The sequence below is a fragment of the Brachycentrus maculatus genome, unplaced genomic scaffold (assembly GCF_059751285.1).
Source record: "Brachycentrus maculatus isolate JH-2025_06_01 unplaced genomic scaffold, ASM5975128v1 h1tg000328l, whole genome shotgun sequence".
NCBI lineage: Eukaryota > Metazoa > Arthropoda > Insecta > Trichoptera > Brachycentridae > Brachycentrus > Brachycentrus maculatus.
The window spans coordinates 476,589-492,916 of record NW_028281077.1 but is presented as its reverse complement, the minus strand read 5'-3'; the positions used below and the strand labels follow the sequence as shown (position 1 = coordinate 492,916).

At 33.1% G+C, this 16,328-nt stretch overlaps 2 protein-coding genes across 2 annotated transcripts; one reads left to right on the top strand and one right to left on the bottom strand.

Moving 5' to 3' along the window:
• Positions 1 to 178: 178 nt before the first annotated feature.
• pug (pug C-1-tetrahydrofolate synthase, cytoplasmic) lies at positions 179 to 12,434 on the top strand. Its single transcript, XM_088268771.1, has 15 exons — positions 179 to 227; positions 3,721 to 3,790; positions 4,580 to 4,778; positions 5,137 to 5,273; positions 5,368 to 5,602; positions 5,907 to 6,018; positions 6,391 to 6,616; positions 6,693 to 6,866; positions 7,734 to 7,899; positions 8,120 to 8,423; positions 8,636 to 8,853; positions 9,573 to 9,783; positions 10,128 to 10,380; positions 11,301 to 11,586; positions 12,074 to 12,434. The coding sequence occupies exons 2-15, from the start codon at positions 3,741 to 3,743 to the stop codon at positions 12,314 to 12,316; spliced, it is 2,814 nt and encodes a 937-aa protein (XP_088124897.1). The 5' UTR covers positions 179 to 227; positions 3,721 to 3,740; the 3' UTR covers positions 12,317 to 12,434.
• Positions 12,435 to 13,763: 1,329 nt separating this feature from the next.
• On the bottom strand, positions 13,764 to 16,317 carry LOC148304140 (ubiquinol-cytochrome c reductase complex assembly factor 2). Its single transcript, XM_088268772.1, has 3 exons — positions 16,130 to 16,317; positions 15,984 to 16,056; positions 13,764 to 15,229 (listed from the first exon to the last, which is right to left on the bottom strand). Exons 2-3 carry the CDS (start codon positions 16,052 to 16,054, stop codon positions 14,944 to 14,946), a joined length of 357 nt encoding a protein of 118 aa, XP_088124898.1. The 5' UTR covers positions 16,055 to 16,056; positions 16,130 to 16,317; the 3' UTR covers positions 13,764 to 14,943.
• Positions 16,318 to 16,328: the final 11 nt, after the last annotated feature.

Below are 16,328 nucleotides of genomic sequence, written 5' to 3'. Positions count from 1 at the left end.
AAATGTACCCTTAGCTTATCAGTGACCTCTTGATAAACTAGGATAAGTTCATCTCGTTACGCACTATCTCAAATTTCTTAACTTGAGAAGTAAATTGCTTATCAATTTTACATTTTGGGAGCTTGTCTGATGAGATGTTTACCTAGTAAGAAGTAATGATTGTTATGTAATAATGTTCAGTCGGTTTTTGGCAAGGCAAGCGGTTCTACATAAAATTTTCATCCACGGTAAGTTGTAATTTTTCTCACATTTACAGCCATTCTTAAATGAAATGTATTATTTTCTTTTATTTAAATTATTAAATTTAAGTTTTGTATTGACATTTCTTGGTGGAACTGCATTTTATATAATAAAATAAAAACTATAGTTTTTTCCACATACATTTTTTTGACCAGTGGGTTTCTTTTAACAATATATATATATATATATATATATATATATATATATATATATGTATATATATATATATATATATATATATATATATATATATATATATTTTATACATATATATATATATATATATATATATATGTATATATATATATATATATATATATATATATATATATATATATATATATATATATATATATATATATATATATATATATATATATATATATATATTATATATATATATATACATATTTTTTTGTCATATTACCCTTTACTTATTAGGGGGTTGAATCAATTCTCGCCGTTTTTTGTTGTATTTTGAATTGAAAATATATATTTTTTTTAAAGTAAGAATTTATTCAAAGTATTGCCCTTCTTTCTCGACTACTTTGGCCCATCTTTCAGGAAGAAGTCGTATTCCCCTATAAAAGAAAACCTTGTCCTCTGAGGCAGTCCAATTTTCAACCCATAACTTGACTTCTCGATAACTTTTGAAAATTTCTCCCGATAATCCATGCTGCATGGACCGAAACAGATGATAATCGGATGGTGCGACGTCAGGGGAGTAGGGCGGGTGTGACAGAACCTCCCAGTCGAAGGAGTTTATCTGTTCTTTTACCACTTTGGCGACATGCGGGCGCGCGTTGTCGTGCAGAATGAGAATCGACTCGTGCCTGGCTGCATATTCTGGACGTTTTTCTTCAATTGCTGTTTTCAGTTTGATCATTTGCTGCTTGTAAACCTCTGCTGTGACTGTTTGGCCTGCTTTGAGAAGCTCGAAAAAAATTACTCCCTGCTGATCCCACCAAATGCAAAGCATCGTTTTTGAGCCGTGAATGTTGCGTTTTGCAATGCTGGCTTCAGCAGGGAGTGGCTGACCTGGCTGGCGGATGACTTTGCGGCATTTGAGGTTGTCGAAGAAGACCCACTTCTCATCGCTGGTGATGACGCGATGCAAAAAACCTTTTCTGTGATGCCGTTGCAAGAGTGAATCACACATGCAAAGTCGCCTTTCAATATCTCTCTCCTTCAGAGCATACGGGACCTAGTTTCCCTGCCGATGAACAAGGCCCATAGCTTTAATTTTGAGGCGGTTGAAAGTGCCACGTGGGTGTTCGAGGCAGCGGGGGACAGGAAAACAAAAGAAAAAAAACGAAAGGAATCTATTTAAATCACAGAGAAATATCAAATTTTTATAAACGGCAAGAACTAATTCAACCCCCTAATATTTACTTTCCTTTTTTTATATCGCACATAATTAACTATCAACTTAACATTCATCAATTCGATGCAGTGCCCTGTGGACCACTAGGTACGGATAAGGGTCAATAGCGTAGTAGTAAGTATCTGCAATGCAAGACTAATTCCTTTCCTTCATATAATTAACGGTCAACTAATTTAATCATTTTGATGCAGTGCCCTATGCACCATTGGGTGCAAATAAGGGTCAATAGATTTATCTTAACAATTATCATTTGTGTAAACTGAAAACGGAATTTAAAAAATAATAATTTCATTTTTGCTAAAATCTCAATAAACAATATAGTTAAAATTATTTGGTGGTTGGAAATTTATTTTCATAGCATTTATAAATAGATATGTAAATAACAATCTTTCACTTTACCCATGGAATATATTTTTTTACAATTTCATTATTTAAAGGTGGGGACTGACCGGAGCATTTCGTCGTAACGTCATTGAGCATCTGACTATGGGTGGAGCACTCGGGTCGCTATACTGACATACGAATGCTTGCATCGTAACATGTTACGTTACGACAAAATGGCTCCGATCAATCCCCACCATAAGAAATATACAGCAAACTCTTGATATTATTTTTTGTAATGTAGATACAATATGATTTCTCATTTGGCTTCCATGCTGCAGTGATTATCACATTTGGCTTCCATGCTGGAGGCCCGGGCTCGATTCCTAGAGAGACACAATACATAAGTGTTTTTTCCTACCCTAGTTTTTATTTAATTAGTTTAGTATCCAGTGATCCAGTATTAAATATTTATGATTATTGATATAATAGTCAAAGATGTTTTTTTTTTAATTCTTCTAAAAATTTACTAGGAATCTTATATGTACACGTACCCTGATACGCTTACCACCACAATATGGAGGCGAATGGTATGTTACTTAAAAAAATATTTAAACACTAATTTGTTAAAATAAAAATATTAGTGAGGAATAATAATAATGGCGGGTATCAAGAAAGGAATATATATATATACATATCTTAAATTTATCCTTAACCCATGATGACGCTGCAATGTAATCTGTAACGTCGGCAAGAAGTGGTAAGTGGTAATGGCACAGTTAAACACCTCAAAAAATACTGTACCAGCATTCATAGGAATATTTGTTAATTTCACTTTAAGGAGAACAAACTGTGTAGCTAGGTTTCACATTTGACTCCTGGGATTGCCAGTTTGCCTATGCATGAATTAATTTATGTTGTTTGACTAATTTCCATTAAATACCTGGAGATGTTCGTAATTTATTCTTCTAACCCTCATCCGCACCTGATGGTGCATAGGGCACTGCATTATATAAACGCAGTGTTATCTTGATCATTAAAACATGAAGGCAAGGTGATCAGCCCTCCGCGTTGGTTGTAATTTATTACAAAAAAAATATCACTTTTTAAATACATAAAAAAATATCTATATGGATGCTACAGACCTCTACAGAGATCTCTTGATTTTTTTATTTGAATTTTACTTGGTACATAACTACTCTTTCTTAAAATCTAATAAGACATGTGTTCTGATGCATTCCACATCATTATCTAACACCTTACAGTATCATTTAATGACTTTAAATACATTGATTTTAACAAATGGTGGTCTTTACCATGTAAAAGTTAAATTAAAATTGGATAGATATATTGTCTATAATTCTATCATTGCAGATTTTTACTAATAATAAAAGCAACTGTAATAATTAACATAATATTGAAGCTATGAGCGCAACTGCGTTTTGCAGAAGCATTTAGTTGTATAAAACATCTTAAAACTGTCGGAAAAAAAAATAAATGTAATAATTATTAACGTCTACAAAAATGAAATCAACATCCGTTTATACATGTAATAGTGAGAATTACTGCAATAAACACAGTAAAACGGTGATAATAGCATAATAATTTTGTTCAAGAAACCTTTTGTTGACCCTAAACAAACGAGATAAAATTATCACATTTGTTTTTCTGCACTGATGTTCTGCTCAGTCTTTGCCACATCAGCATTCTGGTTAGGCCTGTTCTATGTATATCGTCCTTGTGCACTAATTTACATCCTTCTCCTTTATAACTAGCTAGAGTTATAGCGAGAAACATGAATACCACTACTAGAGGCAACTTATTGTCGGGAACGGAATTAGCCAAGTAAGTATTTTTTAATATAATTCAATTACAATTTTTTTTTCTTGAGAAGATCTTAGAAATTCACACCTGAATTATTTGTAACCATTTCATATACATTGAGTACACATTATTTATCTAATCCTACGCTCTATGGACTGAGGAAGATCATTATTGCAATTGATAGTTTGTTACTTTTGGCGTAATAGAGACGATAGTGTAGATTCAAAATAGATTCTTTTTTTCAAAGAGAAATATAATATTTATGCTCTTAGCATATTTATAAAAATTTTCACTTTCATAATTTTTTTCTAAGCCTAAGCGGCCCATTATTATAGGTATTATTACGTGGCAAAGTGGGTTCGAACTACGGGACCACAATCTGACAATTTTTATCAATAAACAAGTGATATGAATTAAATAAATACCAATGTTTTTTATTTTCCTCCCATTTTCCAGTGCATATTTTAATATACGCTGGAAAATGGGCTCTTTAGAGCTTGATCATTTAATCAATCAAAACTAACTAACTAATTAAACAATCACGCCTCTTACCACTGGGGTAGGCAAAGAAAACGCCACACCACTTTGTCTTTGCAAATATTCTATGACTTTCACAATTCATTCAAAACTGCCGATTATTCCGACTTCTGATCTGACCACTTTCAAATATTTGATCATAAAAGTTTTCCTCGGTCTTCCTTTGCTCTATTACCAACTACATTTGCTTCGTGAATTTGTTTTACCGTTTCTTCCTCACTTTCCTTTCTTCGTTTTATCAATAATGCTTTATCAATAACGCATAATTTTAAGGGAAATTCAAGGCACTCTTAAAATCGATGTGCTCCAACTGAAGAAAAAGCTCCCAGGATTCCGGCCTGGACTTGCCATCGTGCAGGTTGGGGAGCGAGAAGACTCCAATGTTTACATCAGGATGAAACTAAAAGCAGCTGAGGAAATTGGCATCAAAGCAGAACTTATCAAATTGCCTAAATCTGTTACTGAAGCTGAGGTAAGGATATATATTTTTACAACCCTAATTTTTTCGACCTCTAAGCGGGTAAGAAAATATCTAAGTAAAATATCTATGGAGGAACGCTGGTAAATTAAAAATTATCTGCTTTTATTTTATTTTAAAAATTAAAGGAGTAAATTAAATATCAAGAGTTTAAATTTTGAGAAATAAATATTAAATAAATAAAAAAACAAATATAAAATGTTTACTATGAAGAACCTTTATATTTCTTTTCTCATTAGAATTGTGCTAATGAATACTTTCGAAAACTTTTTGAAATCACATAAAAAGTTCTTGAGTAATATAAAGGTGAGAATTTCAAATTATGTTTTTCACTTAAATGTGATTTTTCCAGCTTTTGATTGAATTGAACAAGTTAAATGAGGATCCTAAAGTTCATGGAATAATAGTGCAAATGCCACTTGATTCTGATAATCCAATCGATTCCCAAATGATCACAGACACAGTTATATCTCACAAAGATGTTGATGGGTAAGTTTTACATTTCTGTATTCTTATTTGTCTATGTATTAAAAGATTGCGGGAAAATTGTTTTTAACTCTAATTACGTTGAATTACCTTACAGACTGAATGTTGTAAATGAAGGGAAAGTAGCGATTGGGAATATGTCTGGTTTTATACCGTGCACACCTAATGGCTGCATTCAACTGATCAAGAGATCCGGGATTAAAATAGCCGGGGCAAATGCTGTTGTTATTGGTCGTAGTAAGATAGTTGGAACTCCAGTTGCCGAACTCCTTAAATGGGAACACGCTACTGTTACTGTATGTCACTCCAAGACAGTAGATTTGGAGGAACAGGTATAACTTTGTTATTGTATTTTAAATATAAAAAACAAACAATGACTAGTTTTGAGAACTATAGATGCTCTCACCAACAGGTAAAAATACAAACTGTTTATATTTTCACCTGTTGATGAGAACATCTGCAGTTGTCAAAACTAGTCGTGTTTATATCAACTCAAAAACGTGGTCTTACACAAGTATTTTATTTTTATGTTCATATCATATTATTCCACAAAGTTAATGCCGAAAGAATAAACAATTGTATTTTAAAGTATCATCACCCATATCTTATAATATAACTCATTTGAATATATTTTAGGCCAAGAGAGCCGATATTTTGGTTGTGGCCATAGGCAGGGCGGAAATGGTGAAGGGATCTTGGGTAAAACCCGGCGCTGTGGTCATTGACTGTGGAATTAATGCTATCGAAGGTAATGATTTAGTATGATTTATTTCTGCTAAAAAATGACAATTCATTTTTGTTTTGGTTTATATTCAATAACGGTATACTAAAATCAAATAATTTTAAAAAGGGGACTTTTTCTACTAGTGTTTTTCGCACTACTAGCTATAGTATCAACTATAGTTTTGTACTTTGTCAGCGAGTTTTAATGTATTTACTTTTCTTCTTCCAAATTGATTAAATTTTATTACGTATCTCATTTGATGATCATTATAATAAGACATCAAAGATTGAAAACATTTACAAATTATACATTTGACACTCCTAAGTTAATAAATTAGTTGAAAATCATCACGTTCATGGCGCAGAACAATGTTTAAATATAACAAATCTTCTACAGATTCTACTAAAAAGAGTGGCCAACGATTGGTTGGAGATGTGGCATTCTCTGAGGTGAAAGATGTTGCAAGTTACATTACGCCAGTACCAGGAGGTGTAGGACCTATGACTGTTACGATGCTGATGTCTAATACAGTCCTCAGTGCGAGGCGGTCAGCTGACGAGATGTTACACAAGCAATGGGATCTTAGGAAACTGATGTTAAAACTGCAAAGTCCAGTACCTAGGTGAGACAATACTAAAACCCATAACACAATCATGTTTTTTATAAACAATAATGTTTGTTCTTATGTTTCTATTTAGTGACATCGTAATTGCACATTCTCAAAAGCCAAAAGACATTCACCAGCTTGCGAAAGAAATTGGTATCTACCCTTGTGAAGTATCTCAGTATGGTAACAAAAAGGCTAAAATCTCGCTGTCCGTCTTAGATAGACTGAAACCTATAAAAGAAGGAAAATATATTGTTGTTGCTGGGTAAGTCTTTTTTTAAATATATTTAAATCACTTTTTAAAAAAATAATCTGCCATACCAATCTTTCAAAAATATTATTGAGTTGTGACTATTCAAAATCTACAAGGAAAAAAAATGTCCCAAAGTCAATTTTTAAAAATGTGCAGTCTACTGATTAGCATATTTACAAACATGAAATGGGAAGCAGAGTTAACATGGAAAAATAGTTTATTTCTTCTTTTGGCTTCTATCCGCACTGGAGTGGTGTGTAAGGCACCTGATTTTTTAAACATGGGGTTAACTGTCTCGGGAATAATCATGTGTTCGATGTCCTGTGCTCTAAATTTATGGATATGAGAGTAAAATATGATGTAATACAGATGACGGAAGTGAAGGAGCTTAGGATGAAAGACATTACTGCTATATGGGAAAGGAAATAGAGTAGAAATTATTTTATTATTATTATTTTTCATGGTGTATGCCTTATTGCCTAAAGAGCCGAGGTCTAACATGCAGTTTTTTTTATTATTTAATATAGTTCTTCTTCTTGGTATAGACCTTATGGCCTGTTTTTAAGAAGGATTAGACTCCTGCGATGTCGATTCCTGTCAATCCATCTCTTTAATGGTCTGCCCGGGAGTCTACCTTGGGGTTGGCCGTGCAATGGAATATGGGGGAGTCTGGATGGTTCCATTCTCCTCAGATGCGTATACCATTGTCAGAAATTAATACATTTTATAATTATTTATTTGTTACACTGGACTTGTACCTATGTCAATGTGTAAGACTTATCAAGTTTGGTTGCGCCACTGAGTGTGGATAAGATGCTAGAGAGTCAAACATCGCAATTTCACTAACCTATATTAATTGTTAAAATATTAAATTTACAGTATAACACCTACTCCATTGGGAGAAGGAAAGAGCACAACATTGATTGGATTAGTTCAAGCTCTCTCTGCCCACAAGGGAAAGAACTCCTTTGCTTGTATGAGACAACCATCACAAGGGCCAACGTTTGGAGTAAAAGGTGGAGCTGCAGGCGGCGGATATTCTCAGGTAATACATACCATTTTGCTTAGAAAAATATCTCTTTCTTTACTGAACTAATTATATTTATAAATCATAATTAATGTGAATATTATAAGTTATAATTATAGTTAACAGTGATCGTATTCTGATGAACTTAAGCTGATAATTGCTTTATATGATGTTGGTTCTACCTTTGAAGTTGCAGATGGACCAAGCAATTAATAATAAATGTTTTGATTTATTTTAGGTGATACCGATGGAAGATTTCAATCTTCATTTAACTGGAGATATTCATGCCGTTACTGCAGCAAATAACTTATTGGCGGCACAATTAGACGCTAGAATGTTCCATGAGCTCACACAAAAAGATCAAGCTCTGTATGACAGACTGGTTCCTAAACTAAAGGGAACGAGGGCTTTCTCCAAAATCCAACTAAGAAGACTTCAGCGATTGGGTATCCATAAAACCGATCCAGATTCTCTTACACCGGAAGAAATAACTGCCTTTGCAAGGCTCGACATTGACCCAACCAAAGTTATATGGAATCGAGGTATAGTAATATCAAATATTTTTATTGTAATATTTTAACTTAATTTATAACCCTGGACTGGTACCTGAAGCGGAGGGCTGATCACCTTTCCTTCATGTGTAAACGATCAAGATAACTCTGCGTTTATATGACGCAGTTCCCTATGCACCATTGGGGTGCGGATAAGGGTTTTATAATATTATTATTATTATAATACTAATGTTTTTTTCCAGTGATGGATATTAATGACAGATACTTGAGAAAAATAACAGTGGGACAATCTCCCACGGAAAAGGGTTTCACGAGAGAGACAGCGTTCGATATATCGGTCGCCAGTGAAATCATGGCAATATTAGCTTTGGCTAATGATTTGGAAGATATGAAACAAAAATTGGCTTCAATGGTTGTAGCTTTTGATAAAAAGGGAAATCCAGTGATTGCTGATGATTTAGTAAGTTTGACTAATAAATAACAAAAATGAGTACTCAAGTACACTTTATTCAATTATTGAGTAAATTATATTGATAGAAATTATATTATGGAAATCGTTGACTGAGTATAAGATAAAAACTTGAAATCTTTTCTTGTCAATATTATTTGTAATAAATAAAAGGGGATATTGGTAAAAGGCAAAACATATCGCTCACTCCTTTCAAGAACGTCATAAATCAAAAAACTCGATTTTTCAGGAGAACGTTTTTAAAGTTTAAAAATATAATACAATTTATTAAAAATAAATATCAAGCCACTTGTAGAACTTTTTACTTTGCAACAGATCTTTTAAGGTAAAACCTGAAGGTTTTTTCTCCATTTGAAAAATATTTATTATATTTAAAAAAATAATTAAACAATACCTTTTCTTTAAAATGCAAAAACAACACTTTCTGCCCTGTAGCGTGTAAATATTAAGTTAAAAATGTGCCTCTTTTGCTGGGATATAGTACATTTTTCGGGCATTCCGAAAACATACACAACTGAAAATTGACGAATTTCGATTTATGACGTTCTTGAAAGGAGTGAGCGATATGTGCCTGAATATCAGTCAGCTGAGCAATTGTAATTGTAAATAGGTCACAGTAAAGTCCCAAGATAAACTAAATAATTAATACATACTGTGGATTTAATACCAATACAAAATGCTATCTTTAAATGAATACTGAAATTTTGTAGGGTGTAACTGGAGCATTGATGGTACTTCTAAAAGATGCCATTGAACCAACGCTAATGCAGACTCTGGAAGGAACACCTGTTCTAGTGCATACAGGACCTTTTGCTAACATAGCACATGGCTGTTCTTCAATACTGGCAGATAAAATTGCATTAAAACTTGTGAAAGAGGATGGCTATGTTGCTACTGAAGCTGGTTTTGGATCTGATATTGGTATGTATTTTATCCTATTGTATAAATATATCAATAATTTTTTGTAAATTTTATATTTCCATTACTTTGAATAATTAAGTTATTTTAGACTTCCGGTGGGTTGAATTGACTTAATTAGCCAATATCTAATTTCGAATGGTAAAAAGCTTTATATTCCATGGATGGAATGATAATGTGTTATCTACGTAGCATAGATATCTTTAACTTTACTTCTGGACTTTTATTTCACAACACAAAAATAATGTTTTTTTACCTGATAGCAAAGTTACTTTTAACATCTTTATCATTCAAAAATATGGAGACCAGTCTACACTGCGAGTCATTCAAATAATTACAATTTACAGGAATGGAAAAATTCTTTGATATCAAGTGTCGAGCTAGTGGCAATACTCCAAACTGTGTGGTTCTGGTTTGCACAATTAGAGCTCTGAAAATGCACGGCGGTGGCCCGCCAGTCACTCCCGGAGCTCCACTACACTCGGATTACACGCAACAGAACCTGGCATTGCTGGAAAAGGGATTGTGCAACCTACAAAAACACATTGAAAATGGAAGGGCTTTTCAAGTTCCTGTCGTTGTTGCTTTGAACAAACATTTGTAAGTCTGATAAAATTCATCAATTAAGTTTAAACATCATTGAGCTAGGATTTGTTATAGTTACATAATTTAGTGTAATTCAGTTGCATAGTTTAGATAATTTTTTAATTAAAACCTGCATTGTTTAAATGGAACGACCTAAGCCATCAGAATCGGGTGTTTTTTATCATTATTTTTTCTAACTTTTAGAGAAAAGTAGTCTATGATTAAAATCCATAGAAATCATCAAATATACTATAGAAGAGGTTTGCATAAAAATTATATCTCTTCTATATTGCGATGATTTCTATGGATTTTACCATAGATATTTTTCTTATTCTCTCTAACCCTAATCCAATTTTCCATAAGGCACTGCATTATCAGCCTAGTGCTAATCTTAATTTCTAATTTCTTAATCTTTAATTTCTTGAAGGCGTAGTGGTCACTCCTGTGCTTCAGGTACCTGTCCAGGGTATACTAAATAAAATAAAAATATTTTAAACTTCTGGGAATCAAAGAACCTCTAGCACAGTAGCGAAATGCGCAAACCCACTATGCTACAGAGGTGGGCAAGATAAATGTCCATATTGTATTATTTCTTTCAAATTAATAAAGATTATGTCAATTCTACCATGTTTGCAAACAAGTAGCGCTCCGCGATATCAACTAGTAGATACATTCACGTATTCTAAGTGCACAATGGTTCACGCTCCACTGAAAGTAATAGTGGAGCTCACTATGTTTACCACTGTTGCAAGCAAGTCTCCATTAGAGAAGCTGTAGTCATGCGAAGCATCACATCATTGCTATTTAAGTGGATACTCAGCATTAGATCTCTAGATTAGTATAAAAAGTGACATTTGGGCAATACTTTAAAACTAGTCTCAACACATCATACACATTATTGAATATCTGGTTAATTCTTAAATATTTTTTTTCAGGTACGATACGGTGGAAGAGATTGACTTAGTTAAGTCATTTGCAATGAATAATGGTGCCTTCCAGGCTATTTTGTGTGATCACTGGAGTTCTGGTGGCGCTGGAGCCATTAAATTAGCTGAAGCAGTAATAAGCGCCTGTAATCAGCCTCCCAATTTCAAATTACTTTATCCACTTAATATTTCCTTGGAAGAGAAGATTCAATGTATCGCTACTAAAATGTACGGAGCTGGGAAAATAGAGTACACGGAAGAAGCTAAGATGAAAATGGAACGATATACCAAACAGGTAAATTAATTACAATATCAAACCAATATGTTATTATAATTAACTCTATAATAAATTGTAAATTGAGATTCAATAACAAATTTTTCCTAAAAACGATAAACAATATTATACTTAAATTTGACACCAGGTGGTCGAAAATATCTCTAGTTTATTGTGCTCGTAGTCTGCAACTTTACTGACTAAAATAGTAATAACACCTCCCCCCCTCTACTACCACAATGCAAATCATGAATATTTATTGCTAAAATGAGTATTTGTGTGTATAATTTTTTTTATTTCACAAAATAATCATTATATATCAATACGAGATAAAATCTGTTTTGCAATACTCTTACAGAACAATAATTCCCGATAATAAGTCAGGGAAAAAAACAAAAATTGTAATATATACTTACAAATGCGAGATGTTTATCATACAAATCTTTTTTCATTGCGATTTTAAGTCACCTTGCTTTTTCTATTAAATAAATTATTATGTATGTTTAAGGGATATGACAGCTTGCCTGTATGTATGGCCAAAACATCTAATTCTTTAACTGGAGATCCTGCAGTTAAAGGGGCACCGAAAGATTTCACACTGAAAGTAAACGACATACTGATTTCTGTCGGGGCAGGGTTTGTAGTACCTCTGGTAGGGGAGATATCCAAGATGCCCGGACTCCCCACGAGACCCTGCATCTTCGATATAGATCTTAATACAACCACTGGAGAAATTGAAGGCCTGTTCTAAGCATCCTAACTAAACTCTAATATTCACTCCAATTGATCATATTGAAATAAATTTTGTTTGCTGATTTATGAACTGTCTATAATTTTGATTTACAAAATAAAATTATTTTCAAAACCTACGAATATGTTTTTTTCTTGACTTGGTTACACCGTTTTGTGTGATGATATTAAATGCAAAGGTCCCAAGAATTCACCTGAATTCACTGACAACCATACCATTTTTAGTGACAATTTATCAAAATATTATCTTCAAATCAGTTATCGGTACATTTGAGGACTAATTACTGAAAACATATTTATGATAAACTAAAAACAATCTGGTGAAAATGACCTAATTTGTACCTTTTGAAGATCGTTCAGAAATTATGTACAGTGAAAACTCTATCTATCGTTTTTAAAGGAACCTATTGAAATAAACTATGAATGCGGGATTATGAGGTTAATACACAAGAAGATACGATCGAGTAAAGATACTGTCATCCCAATCTCCATAACCTTTGGTAGGTTAAAATTCATTAAAGTTTATTGCATCGTTAATAATCTGTGATCGACATTTGTTTTTTTTTTACTGTTTTATTTCCGTAAGTTAATAGTATATTTTCAGCTCTGCAAATGATATTTTTTCGCCATCAGTTATTGAATGTGCGTAGTAGAAAGTTTTCGATATTTCAAAGAGTGTGCATGCTTCTGAAATTGAAGAGGCAGCGGCTCCTCTTCATCAATATCGACCTCTTCTACTGTATCCGTCAACCTCACGCCACACAAGTTTTTGATAGTTTCTATCCCACAATTTGAAATATTGTCGTGGAATGTAACAATATAAAGAAAAATGTAAAAAACACAGACAAAATATATTGAATATGAAGCGTGATTCAAACGATGAATACGGTAAATGGTGACAGAGAAACGATATATTTTTGTGTGAAATGAATTCAGGGTAGAAGAAATAAACGACACATCCGGGAAAACGATTAATCAAGGAATGATGGATAGAGGTTTCACTGTATATGAAAATAATTGCATATTTCAACATGGCAGTGAAGAAAATGAGATCAGAAAAGCGATTGTGAGAAGATATATAAGAGCAAAAAAAAGACAAGAAATCAGGAGTTAATGGTGAGCATCTTTACAGAGGAAGGTGAATTATTCCATAAGAAAGCAGAATACACATAAAATGAATATGGTACTTAAGGACATTTTATGACAAGGAATTGGTCAAGTTTCCATTTTTCAGGTCAAAGTTTACAAAATTGCCTTTGTCCAGAAAGAAAAAAAACTGCATTTTGAATTTTGCTTGTACAACAAATTAAACCGATCAAATGGTAAGCCTAAGAATCTCGTAAAAACATTCAAAAGTTTTACAAATATTTTCCTAAAAAGAAGGGGTCTTTCAAACACAGAATTCATAAAAATAATTGAAAAAAAATACATAGTGAAAAACAAACAAATAAGAACATAGTTTTAATTTTCTCAAATGCATTTTTATTCAATGCATTGGATTTATAACACTATTCTACTATAACACAAACATTTCATTTTATTTTGACAGCAGCTCTTAATCTTGCAGATCTACTTCTAGGGTTTTCATCTATTTCTGCTAAAGATGGAATTATAACATGTTTATTCAACGCCTCCCAAGAACTTTGCATTAAACAGCTTATTACTTCTTTCTCGTGTATCAGAGAGTGGTTTGCATATTTGAGCGGAATAGGATTTGCAATATTGTCTACTATATTTCCGCAAATGTGCCTTTTCACAATAGTATCTTCCAAAGAGTGAAAAGAAAGTGTGACCAAACGACCCCCAATCTTCAAGTACTGTTGAGCTAATTGTATCCCATAATTAATTTCATTCAATTCGTTATTGACAAATATTCTTAAGGCTTGAAAGACTTTGGTGGCCGTGTGTGTTGGGCGGTCCAACTTGTCATATCTTACTTCATCACCGCAAACCGAAGAAACGAGATTTCCAAGTTCATGTGTTGTTTCTAATTTTTTGAATAAATACCTAGCTTGAACAATAGCGCTCGCTATTTTTCTATATTGTTTTTCTTCGCCATAAATTTTAAATATTCTCCCGAGATCTTCCTCGCTAGCCCGTGCTAATACGTCCTTCGCACTCGGTAAGTCTGGAAACCTCTGGTAATCCATTCTCATATCTAAAGGACCATCGGTGCTTACCGCAAATCCACGAGACGGAGTATTGAATTGCATGGAAGAGCAACCAAAATCGAACAACATGCCATCAACAGAATTTTGGCCCATTTTTAACTGTCTCATCAGCGACGGTAATTCTGAAAATCTACCTAAAAGAGGGATAAGTCTTCCTGGATAAGATTTTTGCATGTCAAGCGCATATTCATATCCTACAGGGTCTCTGTCTAGAGCGATCACTTTACATTCCGGAGCTTTCTCCAATAAAGCTTGCGTATGGCCTCCGGCACCAAAAGTCATGTCTACAAATGTTTCCTGACCTCCGGGATTAAGATATTTTAGCACTTGATTAAGCAAAACTGGGGTATGGGGCTTTCTCTTCACAGCCACTTCCGGTGTTGGAGAAGTTGAATACTGACATTGCAAATGATTTCTAAAGCTTGGTTTTATCAAATATTTTGTTGAACAATATATTCTATTCATTTTCATTTTTCTTTTTTGGCAGAATTTTGGAAAACAGGCTTTTGTCCTCTTGTTTGAGATAGTCCAAGAACTCAGATGAAAGAATTAAATTGCACTCTTGAGCGGTCAAACCTGTAGCGGTGTTTATCTTTTCGCGTTTATAAAGATTTCCACAAGTATTGTTGACTATTCTATTTAAAGAGGCGTACTTCTTTTCGCAAGTATTAATATCGCCAGTAAATCCTTTTTCAGTGTTGAAAGCTTCTTTAATACAAAATCTTAAACGCTCTCCAACATCCCTGAAAACAAAGATATCTAATGATCTTAACGGGAAAAAATATATAATGCAGGTACCATTTCAATATTAGTTCTGTATTTCATATTATATTTCTATCCAGTTATCGAGGAAGAGCAATTAACATTTGCTTGAATGGAATCTTGTATGTGATTCTATGTAATCTTGTATGTTAAAATATTTATCATATATAAAAATTTGGTGCTGATAAAATTGCTGGAATAAGATGCAGTTGCTCCAGGTTGGAGCAACTGCATCTATAAACTATAAATTTTGTTTCAAAAGAGAATCTATGATACTAAAATTTAGCCCCTATGTGGTACCTGCTCTTGAGACTCATCAAACCATCCTCGTTTTGCATGGTAGTTTCTTAGCTACGGAGCAATTATTATTATTTTATATATATATATATATACAGCTCTGCATTTGTCACACCAAAAGTATCACAACCAATTTTAATCACAAAAAGCTAAATACAGAAGGCTGCTTTCTTCCCTTTTTCGCCGACCCAGCACTAACAAGTTTGTTTTTGTGCAATAAACTTCCATTCTAATCCTCATTTACTATATTATTCAAATAAAAATATGAATTAATTGCTTTTTTAACTTGCCATTTGAAGATGTCATTTATAATATATTTAAATCAACAAATGTTTAGATTTTTACCATCGGGGAAACTGCTAAGCGGTAAAAAAAAGCAGCAAAAATCATATTTTATTTCGCTTCACTGTCAATATACATAGTTACAAGATAACGAACCTGCCTTTTTTAGTGGGGTCCAGAGGCCACTTTTCTAACAATTTTAGAAAGTTTTTGTAATGAGAAGTCATACCTACAAAAAAAAGTAAATTTAAGAATGTGAGTAGCATACGTTTTTAATCATATAAAAGAAAAAGCTTACAAACCTCTACATAAATATTAATAAAACGTATTATTATGAATGATAATATTCTTTTTAAAGCAGCTAGCAGAATCTGTCAGAATTTAAAGTAAAACTTAGAGGTTAGGATTATTGGTTACGATCGACGATCAAGCAAAGACGCAACCAGACGCAACAAAGACGTCAAGCCGGGTTAAGTTTATTTTTAATTTTGACAGCGACCA

What these genes read in the sequence shown, in the direction of transcription:
- LOC148304140 (XM_088268772.1), bottom strand. Translation starts at nt 16,054, where the DNA reads ATGACTTCTCATTACAAAAACTTTCTAAAATTGTTAGAAAAGTGGCCT. An exon ending in GACCCCACTAAAAAAGGCAG is followed by an intron (nt 15,230 to 15,983) that starts GTTCGTTATCTT and finishes CTTTGTTTTCAG; the next exon opens with GGATGTTGGAGAGCGTTTAA.
- pug (XM_088268771.1), top strand. Translation starts at nt 3,741, where the DNA reads ATGAATACCACTACTAGAGGCAACTTATTGTCGGGAACGGAATTAGCC. An exon ending in CAGTAGATTTGGAGGAACAG is followed by an intron (nt 5,603 to 5,906) that starts GTATAACTTTGT and finishes AATATATTTTAG; the next exon opens with GCCAAGAGAGCCGATATTTT. An exon ending in TGGTTTTGGATCTGATATTG is followed by an intron (nt 9,784 to 10,127) that starts GTATGTATTTTA and finishes TACAATTTACAG; the next exon opens with GAATGGAAAAATTCTTTGAT.